The 27,664-nt window shown below is 39.8% G+C and overlaps 1 protein-coding gene across 9 annotated transcripts in view; it reads left to right on the top strand.

Moving 5' to 3' along the window:
- The window catches only part of EYA1 (EYA transcriptional coactivator and phosphatase 1), a 372,747-nt gene that overhangs the window by 324,020 nt on the left and 21,063 nt on the right, over positions 1-27,664 (top strand). For all 9 annotated transcript variants that reach the window (XM_061438966.1, XM_061438973.1, XM_061438971.1 and 6 more), the window contains one exon: positions 1,286-1,375. In XM_061438966.1, the coding sequence (XP_061294950.1) occupies positions 1,286-1,375 (90 nt within the window). The remainder of the gene's footprint in view (positions 1-1,285; positions 1,376-27,664) is intronic.

Raw genomic sequence — 27,664 nt, 5'->3', positions numbered from 1 at the left:
TGAAGAAGGCTTTCTTATCTCTCCTTGCTATTCTTTGAAACTCTGCATTCATATAGGTATATCTTTCCCTTTCTCCTTTGCCTTTCACTTCTCTTCTTTTCTCAGGTATTTGTAAGGCCTCTGCAGACAACCATTTTGCCTTTTTGCATTTCTTTTTCTTGGGGATGGTCTTGATCCCTGCCTCCTGTACAGTGTCATGAACCTCTGTCCATAGTTCTCCAGGCACTCTGTCTTCAGATCTAATCCCTTGAATCTATTTGTCACTTCTACTGTAAAATTGTAAGGGATTTGATTTAGGTCATACCTGAATGGTGGAGTGGTTTTCCCTACTTTCTTCAATTTAAGCGTGAATTTGGCAATAAGGAGTTCATGATCTGAGCCACCATCAGCTCCTGGTCTTGTTTTTGCTGACTGTATAGAGCTTCTCCATCTTAGGCTGCAAAGAATATAATCAGTCTGATTTTGGTATTGATCATCTGGTGATGTCCATGTGTAGAGTCTTCTCCTCTGTTGTTGGAAGAGGCTGTTTGCTATGACCAGTGTGTTCTCTTGGCAAAACTCTGTCAGCCTTTGCCCTGCTTCATTTTGTACTCCAAGGCCAAATTTTCCTGTTACTCCAGGTATCTCTTGATGTCCCACTTTTGCATTCCAGTCCCCTATAATGAAGAGGACATCTTTTTTGAATGTTAGTTCTAGAAGGTCTTGTAGGTCTTCATAGAACCGTTCAACTTCAGCTTCTTCAGCAGTACTGGTTGAGGCATAGACTTGGATTACTGTGGTACTGAATGGTTTGCCTTGGAAGAGAACAGAGATCATTCTGTCATTTTTGAGATTGCATCCAAGTACTGCATTTCAGACTCTTTTGTTGATTGTGAGCGCTACTCCATTTCTTCTAAGGGATTCTTGCCCACAGTAGTAAATATGAGTTATAGTGGAACATAAAAATCATGTCTTCCTGAGTCACTGATTTCCTTGCTTCTGAAACAGATGTGTGAAGGTGAATTTCCTCCACTCTATATGTCTGAGTAACCCTGGAGTTTATATTTTTTGTATTAATATAAACAGCAAGTTATTTTCTTTGTTAGGCAAAGTACCAACAACATTAGAGGCACTTTTCAAATGAAATGAGTCACTGAAGTCCAAATACAGAATAAGCCACATAATCTGACAAAGACTGGAGCCCAGGTCTGTGGCCTATTCTGATGTAAAGTCCCTCTTGATGAGACGCTTTATTTCCTGTACCCTAATGTAGATATGGACTTGACCTGTAAAATTCTTCTTTCAGGATCCACCTACTTCAGTTTCCCTTGGACTGCGAATGGAAGAAATGATTTTCAACTTGGCCGACACACATCTATTTTTTAATGATTTAGAAGTAAGTTATGATTCTTTTTTATACTCATGTTGCATGTTTGGAAATGGGTGATTGGTCCTGAAATAACAGTGGAATATTATTTTTTGAACATATAATTGGAGTGATGAGGTACCGTAATTATTGAGTATATGGTAATGTGTTTTGCCTTCGTGGAATTTGTTTTGCTTTACTTTGGTTGCTGTGTTTCAAAGTTTGATTCTGTGGAACCATTGATATGGATTAACAGTTGATGGCAAGAATCTTTAATGTTAAACTGTATTGATTATCAGAAGTACAGATGTCTCAGTTAACAATCACTGTTGAGATGAGTTGCCTTTAGTGATCACTGCCTGTGTTATATGTTATCCATGTCAGACTCCTATCGTATTGAGTCAGGTGCTTTTCTGTCCGGCTAGTCCAGCTGGTTGTATAACAGTTTAGTCAAGCCTCTACTCTTGGGGTTGCCAAGATTCCTTATGTCAAACTGCTGATGGTTTTATTTGTCCTTTATAGTTCGGGAGGAGATTTTTGTACAGTGGCTAGTAAAATGTGTTGTGGGCAGTGACAAACATGCCGATCTTGGTTGGAAGCATTTTTCAGAATAAAGAATATTGGTTTTCATGTCTACACTATGAGAAAATATGCCTATTTTCACTCTCTCCTTGATAGAGATAGTTGTTTATTTAAATCCTGCTATTAACCAAGCTTGTGGTAGGGCTGCCAAGAGGCATTAATCATCAGGTTGTTGTTTTGCTAGATTTTATAAATGTATGTTATTTCAGACAGGAGAAGAATCTGAAAGATTCAAATAGAACTTTTACTGATCAAAGTTAATTGGCAGCAATTGGCCTTTAAATATTTCCTGATGTTTCCCTTTTTCAAAATCAAGGAAAATGCACCTTATTTCATAGATGAGCCAAATCATTTTTAAAATGCTAGTGTGTGACAGAATTTAAATGCGGTTTGTTCAACATCTGCCCTGTATTTTGATTTCTTTTCATCTGCAATGAAACTACTCACAGACGAATTGGCAACTTCCAGTGCAATGAAATTATTTAAATGTGCTTCATTTTTCCCCCCATTCCTTTAGTGAAATATTTATTTTTACACATAGAGTAAAATGCAGATTTTTTTTTTTTTTTTGGCATTTAATGTGCTTGCTTTCCTTAAGGAAATTATATGTAAGGCCTTACTATTTTTAAAGTAGAAATATTCCAAGGAGGAGTGACAATTTCCTAATTGCTTTAGAAAAGCTTAATAATCATACTTATTTTCAAAAGCTGTTTCTGATTTTTGGTTGTGATTCCCTTCATAAGAGAACACCAAAAATTTCTGTATTTTATTAATACATTAAAATTCCTTTCTTGAGTTTCCTTTTGTTTCCAATGATACAGACTAGATTGATATTTTGTCTTGGATTCAGCCTTGTTACTCTTACTGATGTTAATAGGTATTAATAGCATCCATCGAGAAAAGGGAACTCTCTTACACTGTTGGTGGGAATGCAAACTAGTACAGCCACTATGGAGAACAGTGTGGAAATTCCTTAAAAAACTGGAAATAGAACTGCCTTATGATCCAGCAATCCCACTGCTGGGCATACACACTGAGGAAACCAGAAGGGAAAGAGACACGTGTACCCCAATGTTCATCGCAGCACTGTTTATAATAGCCAGGACATGGAAGCAACCTAGATGCCCATCAGCAGATGAATGGATAAGAAAGCTATGGTACATATACACAATGGAGTATTACTCAGCCATTAAAAAGAATACATTTGAATCAGTTCTAATGAGATGGATAAAACTGGAACCTATTATACAGAGTGAAGTAAGCCAGAAAGAAAAACACCAATACAGTATACTAACGCATATATATGGAATTTAGAAAGATGGTAACAATAACCCTGTGTACGAGACAGCAAAAGAGACACCGATGTATAGATCAGTCCTATGGACTCTGTGGGAGAGGGAGAGGGTGGGGAGATTTGGGAGAATAGCATTGAAACATGTATAATATCATGTGTGAAACGAGTCGCCAGTCCAGGTTCGATGCACGGTACTGGATGCTTGGGGCTGGTGCACTGGGACGACCCAGAGGGAGGGTAGGGGAGGGAGGAGGGAGGAGGGTTCAGGATGGGGAACACAGGAATGCGGGTATACCTGTGGCGGATTCATTTCGATATTTGGCAAAACTAATACAATATTGTAAAGTTTAAAAATAAAAGTTAAAAAAAAAAAAAGAAGAAATTAGCAGTAATTTTCTATTGTTTTTAAACTCTACCTTCTTAAAAATGCCAAAGCTAGTCTGTGTAATGCCAGAACTATGTGGTGAAAAGTGAGAAGTTAGGCAAAGTAATAACTTGGTGTAATATAAGACAGAGAAGCTTCCAAACTCAGTTTGGCTGTAATAGTCAGATTTTTATTTGTTTACTAACATTATTCACACTGAACTATACAGAGAAGGTCTGAAATAAAAGTAAATATTAAAAGTCCTAGTTTAGGTTTGTGATGGGTGTAGTTTTTTCATAAGCCTAAATTTTAAAAAAGGAGAACTAAAGATCCATAAAGATACTGAAATACCAGATTTTACTCTTGAGGACTCTTTCTTATAAGTAGGAAACAGGATAAAGGACTAATTCAACCACATGTAAAAATCAATAGTGAAAAATTATTTAAGCTTGTTAACTTTACCAAAGTTGACTTTACATTATTTTACCTGAGAATAATATAAAGGTGTCAGCAAAAGTATAAATGAAGGATTCACTTAGCCATTGCTCTAGATTTGTACAATGTTTAAAAAATAAATTGGTTCTTAAACTTATTTCAATCTTGCATTTTATATTTTTGTAATTCAACAAAGCTGAGAATGGTCACTGCAAATATTAGTTTCTTTCAAACTAAAGAGTGAAATTATTTCCTGGCAAAAATAAATGTATTAGTTTAATACTCTTTAGAAAACCAAAATTATCTCATCAGGCAAAAATGATGTGGTAATGCCTGATTTCACACTCCAGTTAGCAGTGCACTGTGGTAAGGGGCATTAATATTTTAATATATTTTAATTACATGTTTTTAGCTTTTGAAGATCTAGAGTACAAGTAATGTTAAGGAAATTAATAGTCTGTTGGTTAGCTTGACGTGTGATTTCTGAACTCTGATTGTTAACTGTGGCTTCACTTTCTGTTAAAATTTTAACTTTGTGCCAGCCTGTCTGTATAATTTGGCTAGTTTGCAGCTGTGACTTATAAAAGATGCTGAATAAAGAAATACACTGTGAGGAGCTTCCAGTGACAATTCTTAATGTTATCAAAATAGTTGCTTAAAATGTTTATTAGAATATTGGGAAATTTTAGATATGATTTTAAAGTAATTTACAAATATCTTCATTGTACTTTAAGGCATTAAAAAGTTACCCGTTTTTAGTTTTAAAAATCTTGTCATCTCGCTTACTGACAATTTTTAATAAAAGCAATCACAATTTAAATTTATTCTGTTGACACTTAAGGAAAAAAAAAAAAGAGAAATCTTTGGTTTTTGAGCCATTAAAAATACTTGACATGTGAAAGAACTTGAGTGACAGAGAGACACAATTATCAAAGAAAATACTCTTCCAGCCCCCCACCCTGCCAGAGAAGGGTTTAGACTTGCGTGCACTCCTGGCTTTCCTATGTCCACGTCTAATGCCCTCTGTAGCATTTTACCAAAGGTCTCCATGTGCAATCCTATGATGCTTATTATGGAAAGTCATTTTTTATGAATGACAGTATGAAAATGGAGGATTTTTTTTTCCAGCTTCTTGAGTAAAGCCTGTCTCTTTCTGACTGAATGGAGAAAGAGCTCTTTCTGTTGGTTATTTGTTGAAAGGTGATGGGCCTTCCGAATATGATAACATTTCAGTTTAACCTGTGTTTTATTGGTTCTCCTACTGGATTTCTCCACAGTTACAGGAAGGTATTTGATCAAGATGGATATAAATCTAAAGAAAAATAAGGCACAAGTTTATGTAAAATCTTCTCTTTCTGTCTGGTGTTAAGTAGTATCATCTCACTGACATTACGGTTGCCATCCTAACTGATTTTGTATCAACATGGTAGCCTCTGAGACTCTTTCTCTCAGACTACAGGGATCAAGGTGGGGAAGCAGAAGTGTAACAGAAAGTGGGGTCTGGCCGCTCGCTGCTCAGAAGCCAATAAAGAGGCCAGGTTGGTCAAAAGGAAAGTTTGCTTTAATTTCAGTGCTGATAGCGGAGGGAAGGGTGGACACGTGTCCATAGGCCAACTTCTCTCCACTGACAATTGGGGGCAAGAACTTTTATAGGCTGAGGGAGGCGGCTACATGTAGAAACAGTCACTTTTGACAGTCTTCTTGAAACTGGTCATCCGTTGACTGATGCGCTTCATCTTGATTGTTTTAGATACAGTTAATCTTCAGTTCCAGGGTCAGTTTGTTTCCATTTCTTTGAGGCCGGTTCTCAGAATTGTGGCAGCTTATGTCATGGCTACAGTCTGCTCATCAAGTGGTTAACTTCTTCCACCTGGTGGGAGTGTCAGTATCTCTAAGACAGCTTCAGTTCAGTTCAGTTCAGTCGCTCAGTCATGTCCGACTCTTTGCGACCCCATGAATTGCAGCACGCCAGGCCTCCCTGTCCATCACCAGCTCCCGGAGTTCACCCAAACTTACGTCCATCTAGTCAGTGATGCCATCCAGCCATCTCATCCTCTGTCGTCCCCTTCTCCTCCTGCCCCCAATCCCTCCCAGCATCAGAGTCTTTTCCGATGAGTCAATTCTTTGCATGAGGTGGCCAAAGTACTAGAGTTTCAGCTTTAGCATCATTCCTTCCAAAGAACACCCAGGACTGATCTTTAGAATGGACTGGTTGGCTGTCCTTACAGTCCAAGGGACTCTCAAGAGTCTTCTCCAATACCACAGTTCAAAAGCATCAGTTCTTCGGCGCTCAGCTTTCTTCACAGTCCAACTCTCACATAAGACAACTTACAGGATATCTATAGCCCTTGAGAAGGAACTAAAGGTCCTTGACTATGCTGAATGAGTACATTATTATTATTTAGTCTCCTTTGACTATTTGCCTTCATTTTTGTGCCTTCTCACTTCTCTGATTAAGTTTATTCTTTAGCTAGTTTTTCCCCAGGCAAAAAGGCAGGCAGAGGACATTGGGGGCGAGGACCGTAGGGTCTTGCTCCATTTCAGAAGGACTCCACTTCTTGTCTTCGGGGCTGTGCACACCAGGTTCTTCTAGTCAAGGGTGGAGCTGGGCTGCAGCTTTCTCCCTTGCACTCCTAGTATGTTGTAGTTGAGACGGGCCAGAGGACTCTTTGGTGTTGAGCTCTGCGATGTGAATGCCACAGTCCTTTCTTGGGCCTTTGACGTGTGGACTCCTGTCCCAGGTCTGATGTTCAAAGCACTTACTCTTATAGCTCCTCGTTTTCATAATTTTTATTAAGAAAAGGCCTGGGACTAAGGTTCTGATCTCAATAGACCTGGGTTTGATAACTCAAAGACCAAGGAAGGGTACCATGGACAGCCTCTAAGTAATGCCACACTTGAAGTAAGCTGCAATACATTTTCTTATAAAGCAAAGAAATTAATTTGCCCCTTGGCTTCATTATAATTTAACCTTAGGATAAATTAGAGTAACTAGTATAAACTTGGATAACTTTAAAATTTAGGTTATTGTGTGTTAATTATTTTGATATCTTGTTAAGAAATTGATTTTTAGCTAGGAAAAGAATCCTCTTTCAAAGGAAGGAATGCCACTGCTAATTACTTTTGATCTCAAGTGAAGTGTTCTGTCCTGATGTTTGTGCTTCTAAAAGTGGAAGAGCTGTAAGCTATCTTAGAAGTTGATTTTTTTAATAGAAAAGTATAATTCACCTAGAATTAATGGAGGAACAAAAATAGATTAAAAGATATTCTGTAGAATTTTAACATTATTTTTATCTGCAGTTTGATGTTTGATTATTTTCTTATACTTTTATGTGTATTTCAAATTCTCTATAATGCATATTTATTTCTTTTGTCATTAGGGAAGAAAACACACTATTTTTGAAAACCATAGATAATATTAAAAGACAAAATTATTTTTAACTAATAAAAAGTATTATTGCAGTGCACTAAGGAAAACCTAAAGAAATTAGCAAAGGACGTAAGCAGATAAAAGAGAAAAGCATTTGAATTTTCAGTACGCATAAAGAAAAGAAAAATGTTGTATTTCACCTTTAAGTAATCAAGAGTGAGTGTTCAGCCTATTGCCCACCAAATTAGCAAAGATTTAAAATCAGTAATATGGTCTAGAGTGCAGTGAGATGAACACTTATGTTACTGATAAGGATATAAATTAGTACAGTTTTCAGAAAGGCGGCTTGATGATAACACGTCAGAACCTTAATGTACTGATCCTTTTACTCAGTAGTTTCGCTTTTAACTTCTAAGAAAACAGTTATAGGCAGAGAATTGATAGAATAATAAACACTTACTGAACACTTGTCCTATATGATTTACATACATTATTCCACTTAATACCCTTATATTTCTAGGATAGGAGCACTGGTATTATCTCCTTTTTGTAGAGTATCCAAGAGAAGCTTAGAGTAGCTAAAACAAAACTTGTCTAAGGCCACACAGCTACTGAGTGACAGATTCTAACTCAGGTTCAGTGCTGTCTAGAAATCCACTCAACCCCACGCTGTATCTCTCACATATTAGTTTTTTTTTTAACCAATAAAATATAGAAATATATTTAAAAATTCTAAAATAGATGAATAGTGATTAATGACACATCCTCATTGGAAATTGTTTTAAAACTGCTTATTAAATATAGGGAAAATATTCATGGTCAATTCCAAGTTTTAAAAATAGACTGTACAGTACAGTGTAGCCTTGATTTTAAAATATATGGCAAATTATCTGGAAAGGCTGCATACTGAATGAGTCCAACTATTTGACATTCTGGAAAAGGCAAAACTGTGGATCAGCTAGTTGCCAGGGAGTGGGAGTAAAGAGAGATGAATTAGGCGGAGCACAGAAGATATTCAGGGCAGTGAAAGTATTCAGTATGATTCTGCAGTGGTGGGTATAAACCCATAGACTGTGCTACACCAAAAGTGAACACTAGTGTAGACTGTGGACTTCAGGTGGTGACGATGCGTCAGTATAGGTTCATTGATTGTAACAAATGTACCACTCTGGTGTGAGATGTCAACAGTAGGAGACCTTATGCATGTGTGGGAGCAAGCAGTATATGGACACTGTCATTTTCTGGTCAGTTTCGCTGTAAACCTAATATGTTTTTAAAAATTAAGTTTATTAATTTTTCTTGAAGTATGGAATGTTGAAGAAATTGGAGGGAAATTTTTAAAACTACTGTTATGAAACACAAGAGACACAGGCTCGATCCCTGGGTTGGGAAGATCTGCTGGAGAAGGGAGTGGCAAGCCATGCCAGTATTCTTGCCTGGGAAATCCTGTGGACAGAGGAACCTGGTGAGCTGTAGTCTATGGGGTCACAAAGTGAGCAGCAGCATGAGACTTTAAGTTTAAAAATAAACAGCAAAATAAATCAGACTATACTGTATGATTATGATTTTAGCACTTATGACTTATTATATAATAACCAGAGTTAAATACATTAAAATGTTGCCAGTATGGATGTTTTTTGGGAGGTTATAAATGCTGTTTCTCTGTGATGCTCCAAAACTGAGACACTTCATTTACTAGCTAATATATATTTATTAATTGTTAGGTATCAAACACAGTTGTAGACGCTGAGGATGCAGCAATGATTAAATCAAGGTTACTGTCCTCATGGAGTGTGCACTCTGGAGGGCAAGTAGAAAATAACACATTTATTGTAAATAAAATAGATTCAGGTAGAGATATGTGTAGGAAGAAAATCAGAAGAGTAATTGGATAAGGGATGTTGCAGACTGGGATATCTTTAGCTGAGATGTTTGGGAACAGGTGTCTTTAAGAGATGACATTTGTAAAGAAACCAGGAAGGTGGGAAGAAGCACCTGGAACAGCAGGAAGGCATTCTGGAAGGGGAATGACCTGTACAAAGGCCCTGAGGTGGGAATGCATTTTGCTTCTTCAAGAAATAAACAAGGTCATCCATGTGGTTGGAGCAGAGTGAATGGGGGAAAGTTACAGGATCCAGATCATAAAGGGCTTTGTAGATTGTAGTAAAGAAAGTTGGATTTATTTCTAATTGCATTGGGAAGCCATTGGAGAGTTTTTAGCCTGAATATGATAGACTAGTGTTTACACTTTTAAATGACTGGTCTGCTTATCATATAAGGAACTAGAATCATTGAGACCAGTTAAGAGACAGTTGCTTTGGGCTGAGACTGTAGCCATTCCAGACATGATGAAAAGTTGTAAGACTGACATATAATTTGGGGAAAGCCCTGGCAGGATCTGCTAGTAGACAAGATGTGGGAGGAGAGAGAAAGTAGAGTTAAGGATGGCCACTAGCTGTTGACCTGAGTATCTAGATGGATGGTCACCTTACCTGAGATGAGGAAGAGTGGGTTTGGAGTAGTAAGACGGGGGAAAGAGCTGTCCTCAGCTCTTCTGAAATGAGCAGATTAAGTTTGAAATACCTATTCAACATCCAGATCAAGAGGTTATAAACATTTAGGTTTGGATCTCAGAGGAGAAAACCAAATGTGAAGGTGTAGTTATGGGAGTCATAAAGGCATAAGATGATATATCATCTCAAAGGGGAAAGAGTAAGAGAGTGTAGGATTGGGCATTAGACACTCAGACAATTAGAAATAGGACCAAGAAAGAAGAACTTGCAAGAGAAAGTGGTAAGGAGTGTTCAGTGAGGTAGGTGGAAAAGTACGAGGCATCACAGAGACCTGGAGAGTAGAATTTCAGGAATGAGGGGTATTCACTACTGTGTCAAGTGACTGTTGGATCTGCCCAGAATGTTGGTTGGTAATGATTGTGATAAGCACCATTTCATTAAGCAGAACACGTAAGCCTAATGGAAGTGGGTTGAAAATAAAAGGAGAGTTGAGGAAGTGAAAACAGGAAAGATTGATTGGAGTTTCCACAATGACAAGATGCAAAAAGTTGGGCTGTAGGTAGAGGATCATAGGATCATGGTGTGGGGAGGTTAGTTAAAACAGAAGATATTTTAGACGTGTTTGAGTGCCAGTTGGAATGATCCAATAGAAATGATAAATTATGTGGAAAGGAGAGGAAGCAGCGGAAAGAGTCAAGTCCTTGGGTAGCAAGGGGATAGGATTCAGAACACCAGTGACAGAGCTGGATTTCAGTAGGAAGGAAGGAAGAGTCGCCAGGTACAGATACTGGAAGACGAGGCTGTTCTCATTGTGAAAATACCTCCCTTGTATCTCGTGATTTCCTGTCTATCCCTTTCTATCCTCCCCCATAAGTCCCTTGATGGCAGGGACTATGACTCGTCCACTGGAAGCTTAAGCACCAGATTTGGTAGATAGAAGGCTCTCCTACGTCTTTTTAATTTTTTTCCAAAATTTTGAAAGTAATAGTCTACAGTGAGCACTACTTTTAATAATTTGCAGACATTAACTTTTTAAAAGTAAATGTCTAATCACAAATCCTAAAAATAATTGAAATTGTCCAAGAGATTAAATTTTGATACTATTCTTTTTGTAAGTCATATTTTCAAAATGTGGCAGAACACAATGGAGGTGCAAGAGGTATGATATAAAATGATATTCAGTGTGGTTCCAGTTTAAGTTTTTTTTAAATGTATATACATGCAAAAGAAGATAAAATATTTTTCACATTAAAAATGTTACCAAAAGTAAATAATTTCTACAATAAAGGATTTATCTCTGGATAGTGGGCTTCCTTGATGGCTCAAGTCAGTAAAGAATCTGCCTGCAATGCAGAAGACCTGGGTTTGATCCCTGGATCAGGAAGATCCCCTGGAGAAGGAAATGGCAACCCACTCCAGTATGCTCCCCTGGAGAATTGCATGTACAGAGGAACCTGACAGGCTACTGTCTATGAGCTCGCAAGAGTCAGGCACAACTTAGCAACTAAGCTACCACCAGTGGGCATAACACTACCATAAACTAAGCTATAAATTCTCTTCATATTTTTCTTTTCTGTAGTTACTATTTCTTATAATTAGAAAATTGTTGAATAATTATAATCAACTATTCCAACTTGACTCAAAAAAATATTCCTACATTTATGTAGTGTGTTATCTTACAACTCTGGGCTTCCCTGATGGCTCAGATGGTAAAGAATCGCCTGCAGTGCTGGACACCTGGGTTTGATCCTTGGGTCAGGAAGATCCCCTGAAGAAGGGCATGGCAACCCACTCCAGTATTCTTGCCTGGAGGAGAGGAGCCTGGCAGGTTGCAGTCCATGGGGTCGCAGAGAGTTGGACATGACTGAGCAACTAAGCGTAGCGCACAGCACATCTTACGATTCTAGGGTACTGGAGGTTGAACTCAAGTATTCATTCATTTTTGAGGGAACCTTTTGTGCCTCAATTTCTTGTCTTTAAAATTGGATAATGATAGTGTCCTAGGGTCAGTATGAAGATTCAGTACATAAATACCTATTTAAATTTTTTTTTTCTTGACCAGACCATGCAACATGTGGTGTCTCAGTTCCCCATCCATGGATCGAACACGTGCCCCCTGCAGTGGAGTGCAAGTGCAGAGTCTTAACCACTCGACCACTAGGGAGGTCCCCCTCAAACACCTGTTAGGTGCATAGAACTAGCTCTGACACACAGGAGGCACTAAGGAAGTCCAATCTGCTGTTCTTTCCTGAGTATCTTTGATGCAAAAATTGGAGAGTAGGGCCATGGAGAAAGAAGAGGGGGTGACTGAGGGAATAGTTAGGGAATGAAAATTTTGAAATAATAAGTGGTTTGCTGCCAAAATTCCCATGTAGAATTCCAAAAGAAATCACACTGGAAAAACAACAGAAATCCTGCTGGTGTTCAGTTTGCAAATGTAGATGGTTCCAGGCACATCACAGTGCACTCCTTTTCTTCTTTCCTCCTTTACGTTGTTCCCCCACCCCCAGTTCCAAGAGGAAAGGTTTCTTTGGGGCAGTTAAAGAGCTCTTGTGTCTGGCTCCCCTCACCCTGTGCTGGCCCTTCATAGAAAACAAGGGTGCTGGCTTCTTGTCCAAAAGAAGTGTGTTTCTTGGGTTGTGCTGATTGCCTTTTCTTGTTCTCTTCTTGCCTCATGTTTTGAAGGCTGACTTATGGACCTTGCCAGTGGTGTCTTTGTCATAGAGCAGAGCCTTGCCGTGTGCAGAGTGATGTAGAGGGAGAAGCTGGCTAAAGGGAAACTCTCCTCACATCAGTACAGAGCATTGACCTTGACCTCTATCAACACTGGAAACTCAGTCTTATCTCCAGGGTACACATGTAGGCGATTGAAATGAAGTGATTTTTGCCCAAAGCCACTTGGTGGTGGTGGTGGTGGTTCAGTCACTCAGTCGTGTCTGACTCTGCGACCCCATGCACTACAGCACACCAGCCTTACCTGTCCTTCACTATCTCCCGGCGCTTGCTCAAACTCATGTCCATTGAGTCGATAATGCCATCCAACCCTCTCATCCTCTGTTGCCCCCTTCTCCTCCTGCCCTCAATCTTTTCCAGCATCAGAGTCTTTTCCAATGAATCGGCTCTTCACATCTTGATTAGGTAATAGTAAAGCTAAGATGGGAAAAGGGATTTCCTACCTCAGTATCATTGCACAAACCTCTCTAGCCATGTCCCATAACGTGGAAATTTCTCTGCAGCAACGTAAAGGAAATAGTGGCATGATGATGCTGTCACACGCCATTGTCATATAGCAGATCCCATTAACAGAACATGTTTTCTCTAATGTATTATTTGTTTGCTTTGTTTATATGTTGTACTCTACTATTAGTAGTTGCTCAAGCAACCTAAAATCTGTTTTGAAAAGGTTTGGAGGTAGGTGGGTAAATAGATTGCTTGATTGTTAGATGACAGACAGACGGATGTATTGGTAAATTCCTATTGTTGAATAGACAAAAATATTATTTTACCTGCCTCTGTCTATCTACATTGCAGCTTCCCTGGTGACTCAGATGGGTAAGGAATCTGCCTGCAATGCAGGAGACCCAGGTTTGACCCCTGGGTCGGGAAGAGCCCCTGGAGAAGGGAATGGCAACCCACTCCAGTATTCTTGCCTGGAGAATCCTGTGGACAGAGAAGCCTGGCGGGCTACAGTCCTTGGGATCACAGAGAGTTGGAGACAACTGAGCAACTAACACACATCCACATGTGACAGAGAAAAAGTGCTGTGCATTTACTCATGCTTACCCCAACCTGGACACTGTGCTAGGCATTGAGGAGGAGAGATGAAATACATTCACTGCCCTCAGGAGTCAGGATGGGAGGTGGAGACAGAAAAGTCAGGGAACGGTTATATCACAGTGAATCTCCACAGTGATGGAAACATGTAATGATGTCAGCAGAGTCCAAAACCAAGATCAGCAACCCAGCCCGTGGGAGGAGTGACGAGACTAAAAGGCAGGAGATATGACTTCCACATGATGTATGTGACCTTTGGTGTGAGAGAGCATGGCATTTAGGAACAGTTTGAGTAGATCTAAAGTGTTGGCTCAGGTGGTAAAGAATCCTGCCTGGAATTCAGGAGCCCGGGGTTCAATCCCTGGGTTGGGAAGATCCCCTGGAGAAGGAAATGGCAACCTGCTCCAGTCTTCTTGCCTGAAGAATTCCATGGACAGAGGTGCGTGGTGGGCTACAGTCCATGGGGGTGCAAACAGTCGCACACAACTGAGCAGCGAACACACACACACACACACACACACACTGACACTGTGTGTTGGGAGGTAAGCGGGCAGAGAGGAGCCAGATTACGAGAGGCTTTGTTAACTCTGCTAAGGAAGTGCCATATCATATGAATGCCTAGGGTAATCATGAACGAATGTTTATCTTTGCTATGGAGATGAATTGCATCGTGAAGTCAGGGGTATCAATAATCTAGAGGAGAAATCACCAGGGCTTGTTTGTGGGAACAGAGTATGGGGGCAAATGGAGAAGCTCTTAAGAAAACAGTCTGGAGAGGATGTGGGAGTAGATTTGATGTACTGGGTTGGGAGACCAGAATCTTAGTTCAGGCTTGAACAGTAAGGTAGAGATGGAAAACCCAGGACAGTGAGCTGGCTCTAAAAGGAAGATGCTAAGTACAGTTTTTTTGAGTTGTTGAATTTGAAGTGTGTTCTGGACATCAGACAGACTCCAGCAAATGTAGTAAATGCAGGTCTGAAGCTCAACAGAGAGAAGCAAGTTTCAAGTCATCACTCGTGAAATTGGTTAGGATTCCAAGAAGAACATATTGAGTGAAAAAGAAACATCTCAGAGCAGGGGTCTCTTTGTGAGATTTCTGTTTGGCAACACAGAATCTCAACATACATTGATAACATATGTAAAACAAAAGTGGATGTTCTAACAAACTGGTAATTGACCTGCCTGTGAAGCTATCTTCCTAGTTTTACCAAAGTCTCTTTTTTATTATTTTTTATTGTGGTATAATTGATGTATAAGAATATGTAAGTTTCAGGTGTATAACATACTGATTCACACTTTTAAAGGTTATATTCCATTTATCATTATTTAAAATACTGGTTTTATTTCCTGGAAAATAGAATAAAATAAAACACTGGCTTCATTCTGTGGATGAAGCAACTACTAGGCAGCGTGGTCTGAGGAAACGGTGAACACTTCTTTGAAATTCAGGCCCCAGTTCAGGCCTCACCTGAACAATGAATGCATGAGCTTCACCCATCCACCCTGGTGAGCATCAGAGATGGTTCCGAGGTGCAGTACCGTTAGGAGAGAATATCTGGAGCCCCAGTCAGTGCCTGGCACCTGGTGGGCCTCAGCATGTAAAGCGCCTTTTCCTGCTTGCCGAACAGACATGCCACTTCGGCTGGTAATTCACGTAATTGGCTGAGGGCTGTCAGTTTATTTGAAAATCCTGAGAAATTGACCTGTTGGTGTCACCTATGACAGACTTTTTGTTTAGATTCTTCATTTTGACAGGTGCCCAGTAATCTTCAGTCTGGGAGATTTTACTCACTTACCTTCATAGGAAGTTTTCTTAGTAGAGAAAAAAGAAGTCTTCTTTTCTTTTTCTTTTTTTTTTAAATTGACGAGTGCAAGAGAAAGCCTGTAACTTCAACTTCCCCCAAATGTGCTTAAGTTGTGGTCCCTGGAGTCTTCTCCCATTTCGGGGCAGTTACAATAGAGCCTCTATCTGGGCTCAGCCAGTCCAGTATGCTAACAGCATTTCTAAGGAAAGGCTTTTCAGTCCCAGATTCTTCTTGCTACTAATTGTGTGCTACTCCTTTGTAAGGCAGGTAGAGGACCGGGGCAGACAGAGAGGATGCTGTTTTTTGATCAACATTATCTGGTGATTTTGTTTGCCTCTTGGAAAAACAATCAACTAAGAAGTATCTTCTGGTATTGTGTTTTGTCAAGAAGTTAAAGGGACATCTTAGGTCCAAGATATCATCCCTTTTAATTGGTGGAAACTGTTGTTTTAAACACACATTCATGTAGTCCTCCTGGATTTGCAGATAAAAAATTTCTACTAAACAAAAAATAAGTAGCTTGGAACATTCATAGTTGAAAGGTAGTATTTAGCATGTTTGTAATAAGAACATGTAGAAGTGTGGCGAAATAATACTTTCTCTTTGCAAAGTAGAAATTATAATCTTTGCTTTCTTCAAAATATAGGGGAAATGACTTGCATTCTAAATGCCAAAAATGAAAGATTCACTCTGCTTTCAATCACATACCTATTCAAATTGTTGTAAGCAGAAGTCATATCCCATAACTGGTCAAGGCCTTAAGGAAATTGACAAAAGCTTTCCCAAAATCCAAGAGAAAATGTAAAACTTTATATTAGAGTTAAGAAACAACTGAATTTTGTAAAGCTTTTTAGGGGTGATAGTAAACAAGATGCAGATATCCGTCTGTGTTCTCAAAGTGTTTAAAATCACGTAAGCTCAGAGTAAGGACTCAGAAAGATGAGAGTGACATTGAAACTGCCGCAGAGGATTAACAGGAATCGACAGAGCTGCATGGAGTAAACTTTAGAGAAGAATGTTCTAAGCAGAAGGGATATAGAACAAGGATCAGAGATGTGAGTGAAGAAAAATGTCAAGTAAGGAAAGTATAATATAGTCTAAGGAGATAACTGAATGTCACGAATCTAAGTTTGTTCATCAACCTGGTCATTCACTTAAACATTTATCAAGTGATTACTGTTTTGTGCACAAAGATGCTTAAATATTCATTATCTTTAATAATAAATTATTCTTTTAGATGCTTAAAATAGAATTGTAAGGAAGATTGACAGCCATTGCCCTACTTATTAACAGTTTAAAAAAATGCTATCAGCATTTTAAAACAGTTTGAAGAACTCTCAGCCATTGCTTGGTTAAGAGAAATATGAGACATGTATAATTGTGGAATCAGATCAGATCAGTTGCTCAGTCGTGTCTGACTCTTTGCGACCCCATGAATTGCAGCACGCCAGGCCTCCCTGTCCATCACCAACTCCTGGAGTTCACTGAGACTCACGTCCGATAATATAGATGATTAATTGATAGAAAATGATATATATTCCATATTGCTGAGTGGAAGAGAAAGTAGCTACAAAACAGGTACCTGGTTTTACCTGCTTTTTTGGTATGTGCTCTGTGCTCCAGTCTTTTAGTCTTGTCCAACTCTTTGTGACTCCGTGGACTGTAGCCCGCCAGGCTCCTCTGTCTATGGAATTTTCCAGAGAAGAATAGTGGAGCAGTTACCATTTCGTACTCCAGGGGATCTTCCTGACCCAGGGATCAAACGTCTGCCTGTTGGATCTGCATTGGCAGGTGGATTTTTTACCCCTAGCACCACCTGGGAAGCACTTTTTTTTGCCGGGGGCGGTTGGGGGGGGAGGTTATATATCACCTATCAAAATTTAAGCTCTATGAAAAACATGAGGAAGGCTGAGTGAGTGAGTGAGTGAGTAGGACCAGGAAGAATGATGGAAGAATTTATCAGTGCTTACTTCTGAGGGATGGAATTGAAGTTTATTTCCTTTATATATTTTTCTGTTTTTCATGAATGCTGTACATGAGTATGTATCATTTTGCAATCAAACAAGATAATAAATATATTTTCCTAAAACTACTAACTCTTTAACACTGCAATGACAAAACGTAAAAATGTTAGCAATTAATTTTCAGTTGGGTTGACCCATTCTTTCATATTAAATTCTCTCAGATAATCTGGAAGGTTTCCTTAAGTATCACCCATGTGCTTGGTACACGTAGAAAAGGAATAGGCAGAAATAAGGTCCAACTTAGAAAAAAGAGAGAAAAAGACCCATAAAAAGTTCTCTCTTCCTTCCAAGAATTTACTACCTGCTGGGATACACAGAAGTGATCTCTGTAAGCCTTCATTTCCTTATCCATCAAATGTAGAGTTTAAGGGAGGGTTGGAAATAACATGGGCTTCCCTGGTAGCTCAGCTGGTAAAGAATCTGCCTGCAGTGCAAGAGACCCTGGTTCAATTCCTGAGTTGGGACGATCCCCAGGAGAAGGGATAGGCTTGCAGTATAGGGGCCAGACACATAGTAGCTCTTAATGATTGTTGCTTCTGTTATTCCGTGAGCTCCAGAGCATACGTCAGCGCTGACAAAGAAAAGGAACCTTGCCTTGACAGGTGAGAGAGGCGAGACAAGGCATTCCAGCAAGCAATAGACACAAGCGTTATCTAGTGAAAGAGGGACGTGGAGACCAGGCTGAGACTGGCCTGCCAGGAGCATGTGACCCCTCCAGATGGGCTGTGAAGGAGAGACAGACATGGCATTGGATGGGCAAGGTTAAGGCTCAGTAGAAAAGCCCTTGAATGCCCATTTGCGTTGGCATATATTTAGTGTTTCTAATTTAATTTTTCCTAAGCATCTATTAGGGCTTCCCAGGCGGCGCTGGTGGTAAAGAACCCACCTGCCAATGCAGGAGACTTCAGAGACACAAGTTTAATCCGTGGGTTGGGAAGATCTCCTGGAGGAGGACATGGCAACTTACTCCAGTATTGTTGCCTGGAGGATCCCATGGACAGAGGAGCCTGGTGAGCTATAGTCCATAGGGTCACAAAGAGTCGAACACAACTGAAGCCACTCAGCACACATGCAAACATCTATTGATCACCTTCTGGTTAAAAGTCAGATACAGAAACAGAAGTGAAGTGTATTACCTGCCGCCAAGAAGCTAACCCTCCAGAGTGGAAATTGTATTTCGGGGTGGGAGGGTGGACAAAACCTACTCTGAGAGAACTGTATCTGACGGTGATTTGATGCACAGGCTGGATTGAAAGGAAAAGGGCTAGAAGCATGGTGAATCCCATGTTCCATTCTCATAGCTTTGTTAGAATTCTAGTTCCTTCCCTGAGAGAAAATTCTAGTGGCACTCACTTTTGTACCCTCTCTCTCCAGCCCTCCCCATGTTTATGAAGCCATTCTGGCTATATCTGCATTTCATTTATTTTTGTGTGCTTAGTGCCTGGTATAGGTGATCAGTCATTATTAGTTGAGTACATAACAAAATGAAAGAATACAGAATGTGTGTCCTGTAATATATAACATAGACTATATTAATGCTATATAATACTTTTCTGAATAATATACAAACAACCAAAAGATATTCTTTGTGGCTTGAAATGTTTAATCATAGGAAAAGGGGGTGGTTTTATAGGAAGTAAGACTGTGAGTATGAACAAAATTTTTCCTTAGTTTTTAGCCCCCAACTCCTTTTCCCTCTGCTATTGACACGCATTGGTTTGGGGCACACTAGAGCCCCCTACACCCCCATGCTGGAGGAAATTTACCAGATAAGACAGTTCACACAAAAGTAATGGAGCTTGTCATTTACCCTTACCGGAAGTCTTTGTCTTATAAAGGAAGATTGAAAAGGGAAGATTTCAAGGGGTGGAATTTCAGACCCCCTGATACTTAGAAGAGAGAGCTTTTTGAGTAAGACAGTGCCTCCTGAGAGGTCCTCACTCCCCACATGAGGGGCTGACAGTGAGGGAAGGTGATGATGGAACCTTCCTTCAGCTCATGGGGAACCTATTTTTTTAAGTGCCTATGTCCGGTTCTGCCAACTTGTCTCTCAGGAGTCAGCAATAAATATATGGCAGAGGAAATCAGCGTGGAAGATTTTTATTCACTTATGAACTGAGGGTGTTATTCTGAGCTACACATTCTTTGATACAAAATTGAGTCTCTTTTACCAGTATAAAGTCATCTCGCTGTATATGTTAACTAAAGTTGACAAATTGGTCTCTCTTAAACTTTCAAATTTTACTTCCCACCCCTGCAAAAAAAGAGTCACTTAAAAAACCAGTTGCATTGAAATATGCCTTTAAAGAATATAGACAAATGGCTTGAAGGTCAATGAAAATGAATCAATAGACATGGAATGATAATAAACCAGAACTTCTGTTTGTTGCAAACACTGAATTTTAGAGTGAAATATTGTTTCAGAGATTAAAAAAAAAAAAAAACAGAGCTCTCCTAAAATATGACCAGCTTAATATTATAGCTTTAGTTCATTGGTTTATGTATGATCAAAACAGAAATAGTCCATGTAAATGAAACTTCTAGTTAAATGCTTGGTGAATGAATTAGTATGTGATTGATTTTCTTCAAATGGCAGTGACAGTTAAAAGAAAGTGATTGCAGGAAAGGATAAAAGGTTTCCTGGTTTGAGTATGTTTCCGTGCTTCTGGCAGCAAGTTTGCAATAAAAAGAATGATTTTTATGAGAATGTGATTATTCACAGCAAGACTAGAGTTGGTGTCACTATGAAAAATTCTTCTTTGGTAGATACTCTCAGCAGGAATAATAGATCTAAAAGAAAGGCAACAGGAATTACAAAGAACACTGTGGCCAATGACAAATTATGTTTGCAAAATGATGGGCAAACCCACTGAAAACTGAGAAATCAGTTCAGCAGTAAATCAAAGGCTTATTCTTAAGAGTAGTCCTGACAGTCAAAAGAATGACATTTATATTAGACATGTGCTGAGTTTTCTTTTTTTCAAGGCTCTGAATTATTATTTTGTACATTGTCAGCCTTTACTGTTTTATCTTACTACTTGACTTTAAATTACATGATACAATTAAAAATATGATATTTTAACGAAAAACTATGTAATACAATTTGACATATTATGAAACACTGATGCACTACCCTATTTTGTATTTGAAGGTATATAACATAACATGTGGGCAAACTCCGGAAATGGTGATGGACAGGGAGGCCTGGCGTGCTGCGATTCATGGGGTCGCAAAGAGTCGGACACGACTGAGCGACTGAACTGAACTGAACATTTTCACTGATTTCTCTGCAGATTTGTAAAATGCCATATCTTCTTATGTTAGCTGAACTGTAAATGAAGCTATTACATTTGGGCCAAAGCTTTCTGTGTATAGTATCATGCGGTAAGGGTACAGAATGCACTGAAATGTATTTTGTGCTATTGCACAAAACATAATCAATAAAAGATAGATCTTATAGCATTAAATTATTAGGCATTCACCATATACCTTTTCACTTGGTGCTTTTTATTCACTGTATTTTTGAAATTTACTGTATTTTTTTAAAGAAAGGAAAATTATGTGTTGATATCATTTGATCAAATGTAATAACATGCCATAATTATCAATTAAATGAATCCATTACTTTTAGAGACACAATGTTGAACAATTTCAGATAAGCCCTTTTCATTTTAAAAACTTATTTTCAGTTCTGTCTGGCTTTGATTAGTAAGCCTTCTTTTCCTCACCGTAAGGTGGAGGGTGTGAATAAAGACAAATATACTTAATATGACCATGTGGTAAAGAAGGTATTCATGGTTAGAAAGAAGGAACTCCAAGCAGAGTGAAACTGACATATTTATTAACACGGTACCACTTGCTAAGAAGAAACCAGCTTCATGCAATTCCTTTGGGATTCTTGGAGAAGTGTGCTGTGGTGGTATTATCATGCCATCTCACTTTTAATGAGCACATTTTTAAAGGAATTAATACTATAAGAAAATATTACAAATTTGAAAACATGTTCTCATCTTCTCTTTAATTCTTTAATAAGCTTGATAGCCCTATAATTTTTATTTAGTGATCTTAAATATTTAGTATAACCTTGTACATATATGAAAACATAGCATAAGCACTTAATCTTCTGCGTTAACATGCCATCTTCACATACTTTTCAGTAAAGATTTTATCCTCTAAATGTTTTATGAATATTCAGCTAAACAGAATGAGATTGAAATAGCTAATGTCTTGCCTTTGCTGAAACTGCTGTAATTCAAGTCTTGGGTTTCAAATACAGGTACTAGAGATATTCTAGAAAAATATCTCTTTTGTTTAGATAATCCCTACAGGATATTGCAACTTTAAATGCATTAAAATATTGTTTCTGTAAGTAAGAAACAATAATTAAAAACAGCATAGGTCTCTACAAGTTGCATCTTATTACCAGCTCTCAAAAATTGATGTTAAAATTCCTCTTACCTAGTTTGAGATTTGAAATTGTTTTTATTTTTTTTTCCCTATCGGCTTCTATATTTGTGTCATCCTGTTCCTATCAAAACAGAACAGAATATTGACTTATTAACACATGTTGGCACTGATGCTGTGCTGAGTAGATAGTTTTAAAGTGGGAATGTAAAGATAAATTTGTCCAGCTGTATTTTAATTCCTTAACTTGTGTTCCCCAAACTGTCTAACAGAATGAGGCAGATTTCAAAAACTCCCTTTGTTCTTCATCTCCTGTGCTGTAGCCATGGGTAATCTGCAACCTTTTCTTCTGCAAGGAACCATTGTGTGGGAAAGCAAGGGCGATCCACAGGTCACGAGGTGCACCCCAGACAGACATGACAGGTCCTGCTGCTGAGAGCCAGAGTAACAGAGCTGCGGCCCCCACATCCTCCTTTCCAGGTGGCCCGTGCCACAGGCATGCCATCAGTCCACAGTGACAGGCACAGGGGCACAGCAGTGCTGTGACTTTTCGTTGCATCCATTTGAAAGTGTAGTGCGGGTCTGGACACAGCTTTAGGAAGCACGCTACAAGCACATGACTTAGACTTACTGTTTAGATTAGTGAGTCTAAATACACAGCGTGCTAATTGAACAGCCTCTTTTATGCAGAGCAAAATATCCCAGTAAAATCCAGGTTTCTGCAAATTTACTAGCGGACAGAATTTCTTTCTTTCCTGTTTTAAGCAAAGTATATCATTGATTTATAGTGTTGTGTTAGTTTCAGGTGTACATCAAAGTGATTCAGTTATACATATATTTTTTTCAGATTCTCTTCCATTATAGGTTGTTGCAAGATATTGAATACAGTTCCCTGTGCTACGCCATACAGACAGAATTTCTTTACCACAGAGCTCAAGGAGCTGAATCTAATTGTCAGTGAATTAGGAGCAGGACTCTTCACATCTTTGCCATCAATTAGTTTGCTTCTGGACCACCCCTCCCCCCTCCATAGAACTTCCAAGTCACAGAAGATCTCTAGGGTTGACCCATCTTACCTTATTTTTCCAACAAAATTATGCAGCTATCTAGGCAGTCGGGAGTTATTTCCAAAAGCCGCATGGAAATCACTCCCTTAAAAACCTGTCACTCAAATACTGGTCACCCTGTAATGCCATCTGTACAATTTGGATTTTTGATTAGAAAGAGGGTAGTGTGAGCAGAGCCACAGGGAGAATCTTTTGTTTTTTCTTTTAATTTTTCAAAGCACTGTTGATCACTTGCCTTCCAGACAACTGATGTGAGTGTGTGCCGTGTGTGGTAGTCGCTTCAGTCGTGTCCGACTCTGTGTGACCCCCTGGACTGTGACCCCATGGAGCCCACCAGGCTCCTCTGTCCATGGAACTCTCCAGGCAAGAATGCTGGAGTGGGTTGCCATTTCCTCCTCTGGGGGATCTTCCCGACCCAGGGATTGAACCCACATCTCTTATGTCTCCTGCATTAGCAGGCAGGTTCTTTACCACTAGCGCCACCTGGGAAGCCCATTTGAGTGCGTTGTCTCTAAAAGCACTAGAAATACTCCTGTACTCCATATATTATAGTTTTCATATTTAGGAATAAAAGGAAAACGTTCTGGTAACTTGCAGATGTCTAAGGTGTCAAGCTAGTTATCTTATTGTTTGGTGGAGAGGTCAGAGCAGTGGATGTAACTGCTTGATGACAGAAGGGGACAGAGAACCCAGCCACCATGTCCCTGGCCAACTCCAGCAAGTCTCAGTAGGCTCACTGATGCACAGACACAATGAAAATTGCTCCTTCTCTGGGGATGCTTTTTCTTTCCATTTTTACTTCATAAAGGAAGGTATTGAAACAATTAGTCGGCAGTATGGTGTTCGTTTTCTCATGGTAAATTTGGAAAATGGAGCAAATATCGCTTCAGTCAGCAGAATCTGGGCTTATATAACTCAACTTCTCCCAAGACGTGTTTGTAACATTTTTATATTGTTCCCTTTCATAACGTGCAGACTGCCTCCAAGTCTTCAAGTCTGTTTATGCAAAGCCTGCAGGTTTACTTGGAGTTTATGTTTCTAGTGTCAGGTTCAGGGGTGTAAACGCCTCAGCATCCTGACTGTGATGTCACTGTGTTTGGCATACAGAATAAGACCCATTGTAACTGTCTTAATTCTTTTCATTAATTTTCCTAAATGAACATGAATGGCATGGTGTGTTTTTACATAATTATGGCACAAGTGAGAGGCTTGAGGGAAAAGTCCAACCACTACGGTATCAAAGCAGAATAAATATTTGCAGAAAAATTCTGCCATAACTTAATATTTTGCATATGAGCCCCTGTACAAAATCTGAGTTATTCCCAGAGCTCAGTCCAAAAGAACATGTCTGTGGCCCAGCCCTGGAAGGCCAGAGATGATGATGGATCGGAAAAAGGTCAGCTTGAGTTGCAGTGCCAAGAATAATGACAGAAAGAACCAAAAAGGCAGAATAACAGTGCACCCAGAGTTCTGAGGGAGACCATGCCTTTGCTGCGTGGCCGTGAGATAGGACCCCCTGCGGCTTTCTTCCTGCTCCTAGCACTGGGCCTGGTATTCAGCTGCTTCATGGGTTGGCAGTTTTCCCCAGCCATGCATGTCAGCATTTTATAATCCAGCCCCACAAGTGCTGAGATGTCTGTAAGCTGAGGGCCCAGAGTCACTGAAGCTTGCCGATTTTATTGATTTTACTGCTCTGTGAGAAGCACAAGCCATGGAACATAGAGGGAAGCCAGACAAGGCTGAACTTTGGGTGTTGGGTTTGTGGTGTTTATCTGAAGGATGCTTGCTCACAGGAGCCATTTCAGGTACAACAGAGCCTGCAGGCCAGTGCCTGTGGACTCAGCATCATGCTTCCCTGGTCGTTGCCACCTGCCCTCATTCAACTCGACTGTGACTGTGACCGAGTCCTTGTTCCTAGGCTTCGAGCCTTCTAGTAGGACACGTGACAAAGTCATGCTAATACCTATGCTCTCATCTACCCTTGCGCTCTGTCCCCTCCACCCTTGTAAAGACCGAGTTTCCATGATGGCTTTCCTCCTGGGATAATTTCTCTCTGAAGTGCCAATCATTTGGAGGCCAGGTGGAGAGATGAAGGGGTGGGGCTTGAACTGCAGGATGGAACTTGAACCTCCGAGCTCTGGGCCAGAAGTGGTGACAAATGCTGGACCCCCAGGTGGGCATGGGGCAGACAGAGGTGAGGATACATCCTAGAGCAGGAATTCCATAAACATTAAACAACTGACAAGCCAGCAGGGGCCTAGGTTGTGGAGTGGGCCATTGTCTAAATTGTGCAAAATCCAGGGATCCTCGGGAGAAATAGTGCTTGGGGATCAAAGGCCTGTATAGTGTCTCAGCACTGAGGTTACTTAGCTTTTCTGAGTCTTCATTTATTTGCAGCCGTAAAATAGGCTGTAACATTAAATACTATTTTGTGTTCAACATAAGTAAGTATCAGTAATTCAGCTCAACAAGAAATAGGAGTCTGTGTGAGTAGAAGCAACCATGGGCCTGCCTCTGCAGGTGTGCTAAGTCACTTCAGTCATGTCTGACTCTTTGTGACCCTATGGCCTAGCCCGCCAGGCTCTTCTGTCCATGGGATCCTCCAGGCAAGAATACTGGAGTGGGTTGCCATGCCCTTCTCCAGGGAATCTTCCCAACCCAGGGAACAAAATCACCTCTCTCATGTCTCCTCCAAAACCCGTGGAGTTCTTTACCACCACACAAATATAGAAAACAGCTCTTTTGGAGTTGTTAGCCATCCCTTCAAGGGAAGGAAAAATCCATTCTTCACGGAATATAGACTGTCAAGACAGGATACCTTTGTAATCCAGTGTCAGTGGGTGGTGTATTCCTGGTGCTTTAGGACTTTTGGAAAGGGAGGGACTGAGCTCACCGTGGGAACAGTGGGCCCAATATGTTAGCAATGTCTAATTCAGTAATAATTATGAAATTTACCTAGTAAGGATAAACCACAACTTTGCCTAGCACTGGCTTGACTCTTAGAAGCTCTTTGAGGGATGTGGGTATATGTTAAAACTGGTTAAATAAAAATGTTAATTATATACTCCTGTAGTATTGACATGACATGATGTAAACCTTTATACAAAAACATTGATTTTGACATCCCTTTGGAAAGCCGTGAACAACAAATAGTTCTCTGCTTATCTCTTGATCCCTTTCCAGCCCCACATCAGTTCTCGTATCTGTAGTTTGGGGGTTGAAAGAAACTGTTTAAGATCTTTCCTTCCTACCTCTGAGACCTGTTGATTAACTGCACAGAGTCCCTTTGCATCTGTGGGGTGTTTTCTAGAGAGAAGGATGGCTGGCCTCCAAAAGGTCACCTTCCCCACCCTCATACTACAGCCATTCAGAAGTAGAGGACCAGCATTGTCAGTCCCTGTCACCTGCTGGTCCATGCAACTCTTCGCCTTCGGCCTCAGGGCCTTTACACTTGCTCTCTCCTTGCCCTGCAAAGCTGTTTCCCTAGACACTCCCACAACGTTGCATATTCCCCTTGCCTGCCGTATTGCTTCTCCTTAGCACTTGTACAGATTGTACATGTTGCATGTTTTCTTGTTTGGATGTCTCTCCCAACTGGAATGTTAGTTCCAAGATGGTAAGGATTTTTTGTGTTAAGTGGTGTGTCATTAGCATCTACAGCAATACCGAGAACAGGTATTCCTTGATAAATAATCAGACACAATAATAAATAAATGATCACCTGTTTAACCCAAAGCACCCATTAGCCAGTTTGGATCCATGTTGAATGCAAAGTCTATCAGGAGACAAGGAAATGACTACTTCACACACCTACATGAGACCCCAAGCCTGACACCCATGTGTGTTTGGGGTCCCTTAGGTATCTCAAGCCTGAGCAGGCCAGAATAATGCATGACCAATTAATTAATTAACACTAAATTGGTTGAACTGGCCATGGGAGGCCCCTATGTGTTTGCTGCCCCAAGACTTGGATTCGGTAATGGCTTGAATTCCTTAAAATCTTATTGCATACTTTTTGGAAATTTATTTCAATTACATTTTCAGCACATTCAGTCTTTTGGGAATAAAAATGTATTTTCTCATGGAATTATGTATATTCTGCACTCTGTGTATTAAGCATCTAATTAGGGTTTGTAGGCATAGACTTTGGCACCTGAAAATATAGAAGGCTTCCATTACCGTCTTCTGTGTCTATAGACTTTTGCAATGGGGCTTTAAACTTGGCTGCTGCTGCTGTTTCATTGGTTTCATTTCTTCTCCTGTCCCTCTGTTCATTACCTAATTGTCTGGGTTCAGAATAGATTTGCGAATGAAAAGCAACCAAATTCAGAAAGCAAAAATGGAAACCTCAAATTAGGCTCTTAGGAAAACAGGCAAAAAGCTGGATGGCTTCTGAAAGGTAAAAGAAGGGAAGCCTCATCGCCATGGAGGAGACAATTTCAGGATATCAGAATGCAGGGAACTGCAGTTTTCTAATTTAACACTAAGTACAAGTTCACACATTACAGGGCTCAGCTGAGAAATGAAATGATATTTCAGTATCTTAATGGTCTCCATGCTTTGAGGAATTAGTTTTGTATGGGTAAGCATCAAAATAGTAATATTATAGTTTCTCATTAAAAAAAAAAAACTTTTTTAAATACACAGCTTATTTTCCAAGACATTTATGCCATTATTTGTAAACTCA

Source organism: Bos javanicus, chromosome 14, assembly GCF_032452875.1.
Source record: "Bos javanicus breed banteng chromosome 14, ARS-OSU_banteng_1.0, whole genome shotgun sequence".
Lineage (NCBI taxonomy): Eukaryota > Metazoa > Chordata > Mammalia > Artiodactyla > Bovidae > Bos > Bos javanicus.
The sequence above is the reverse complement of the archived record's forward strand: the minus strand, read 5'-3'. Positions and strand labels throughout refer to the sequence as shown.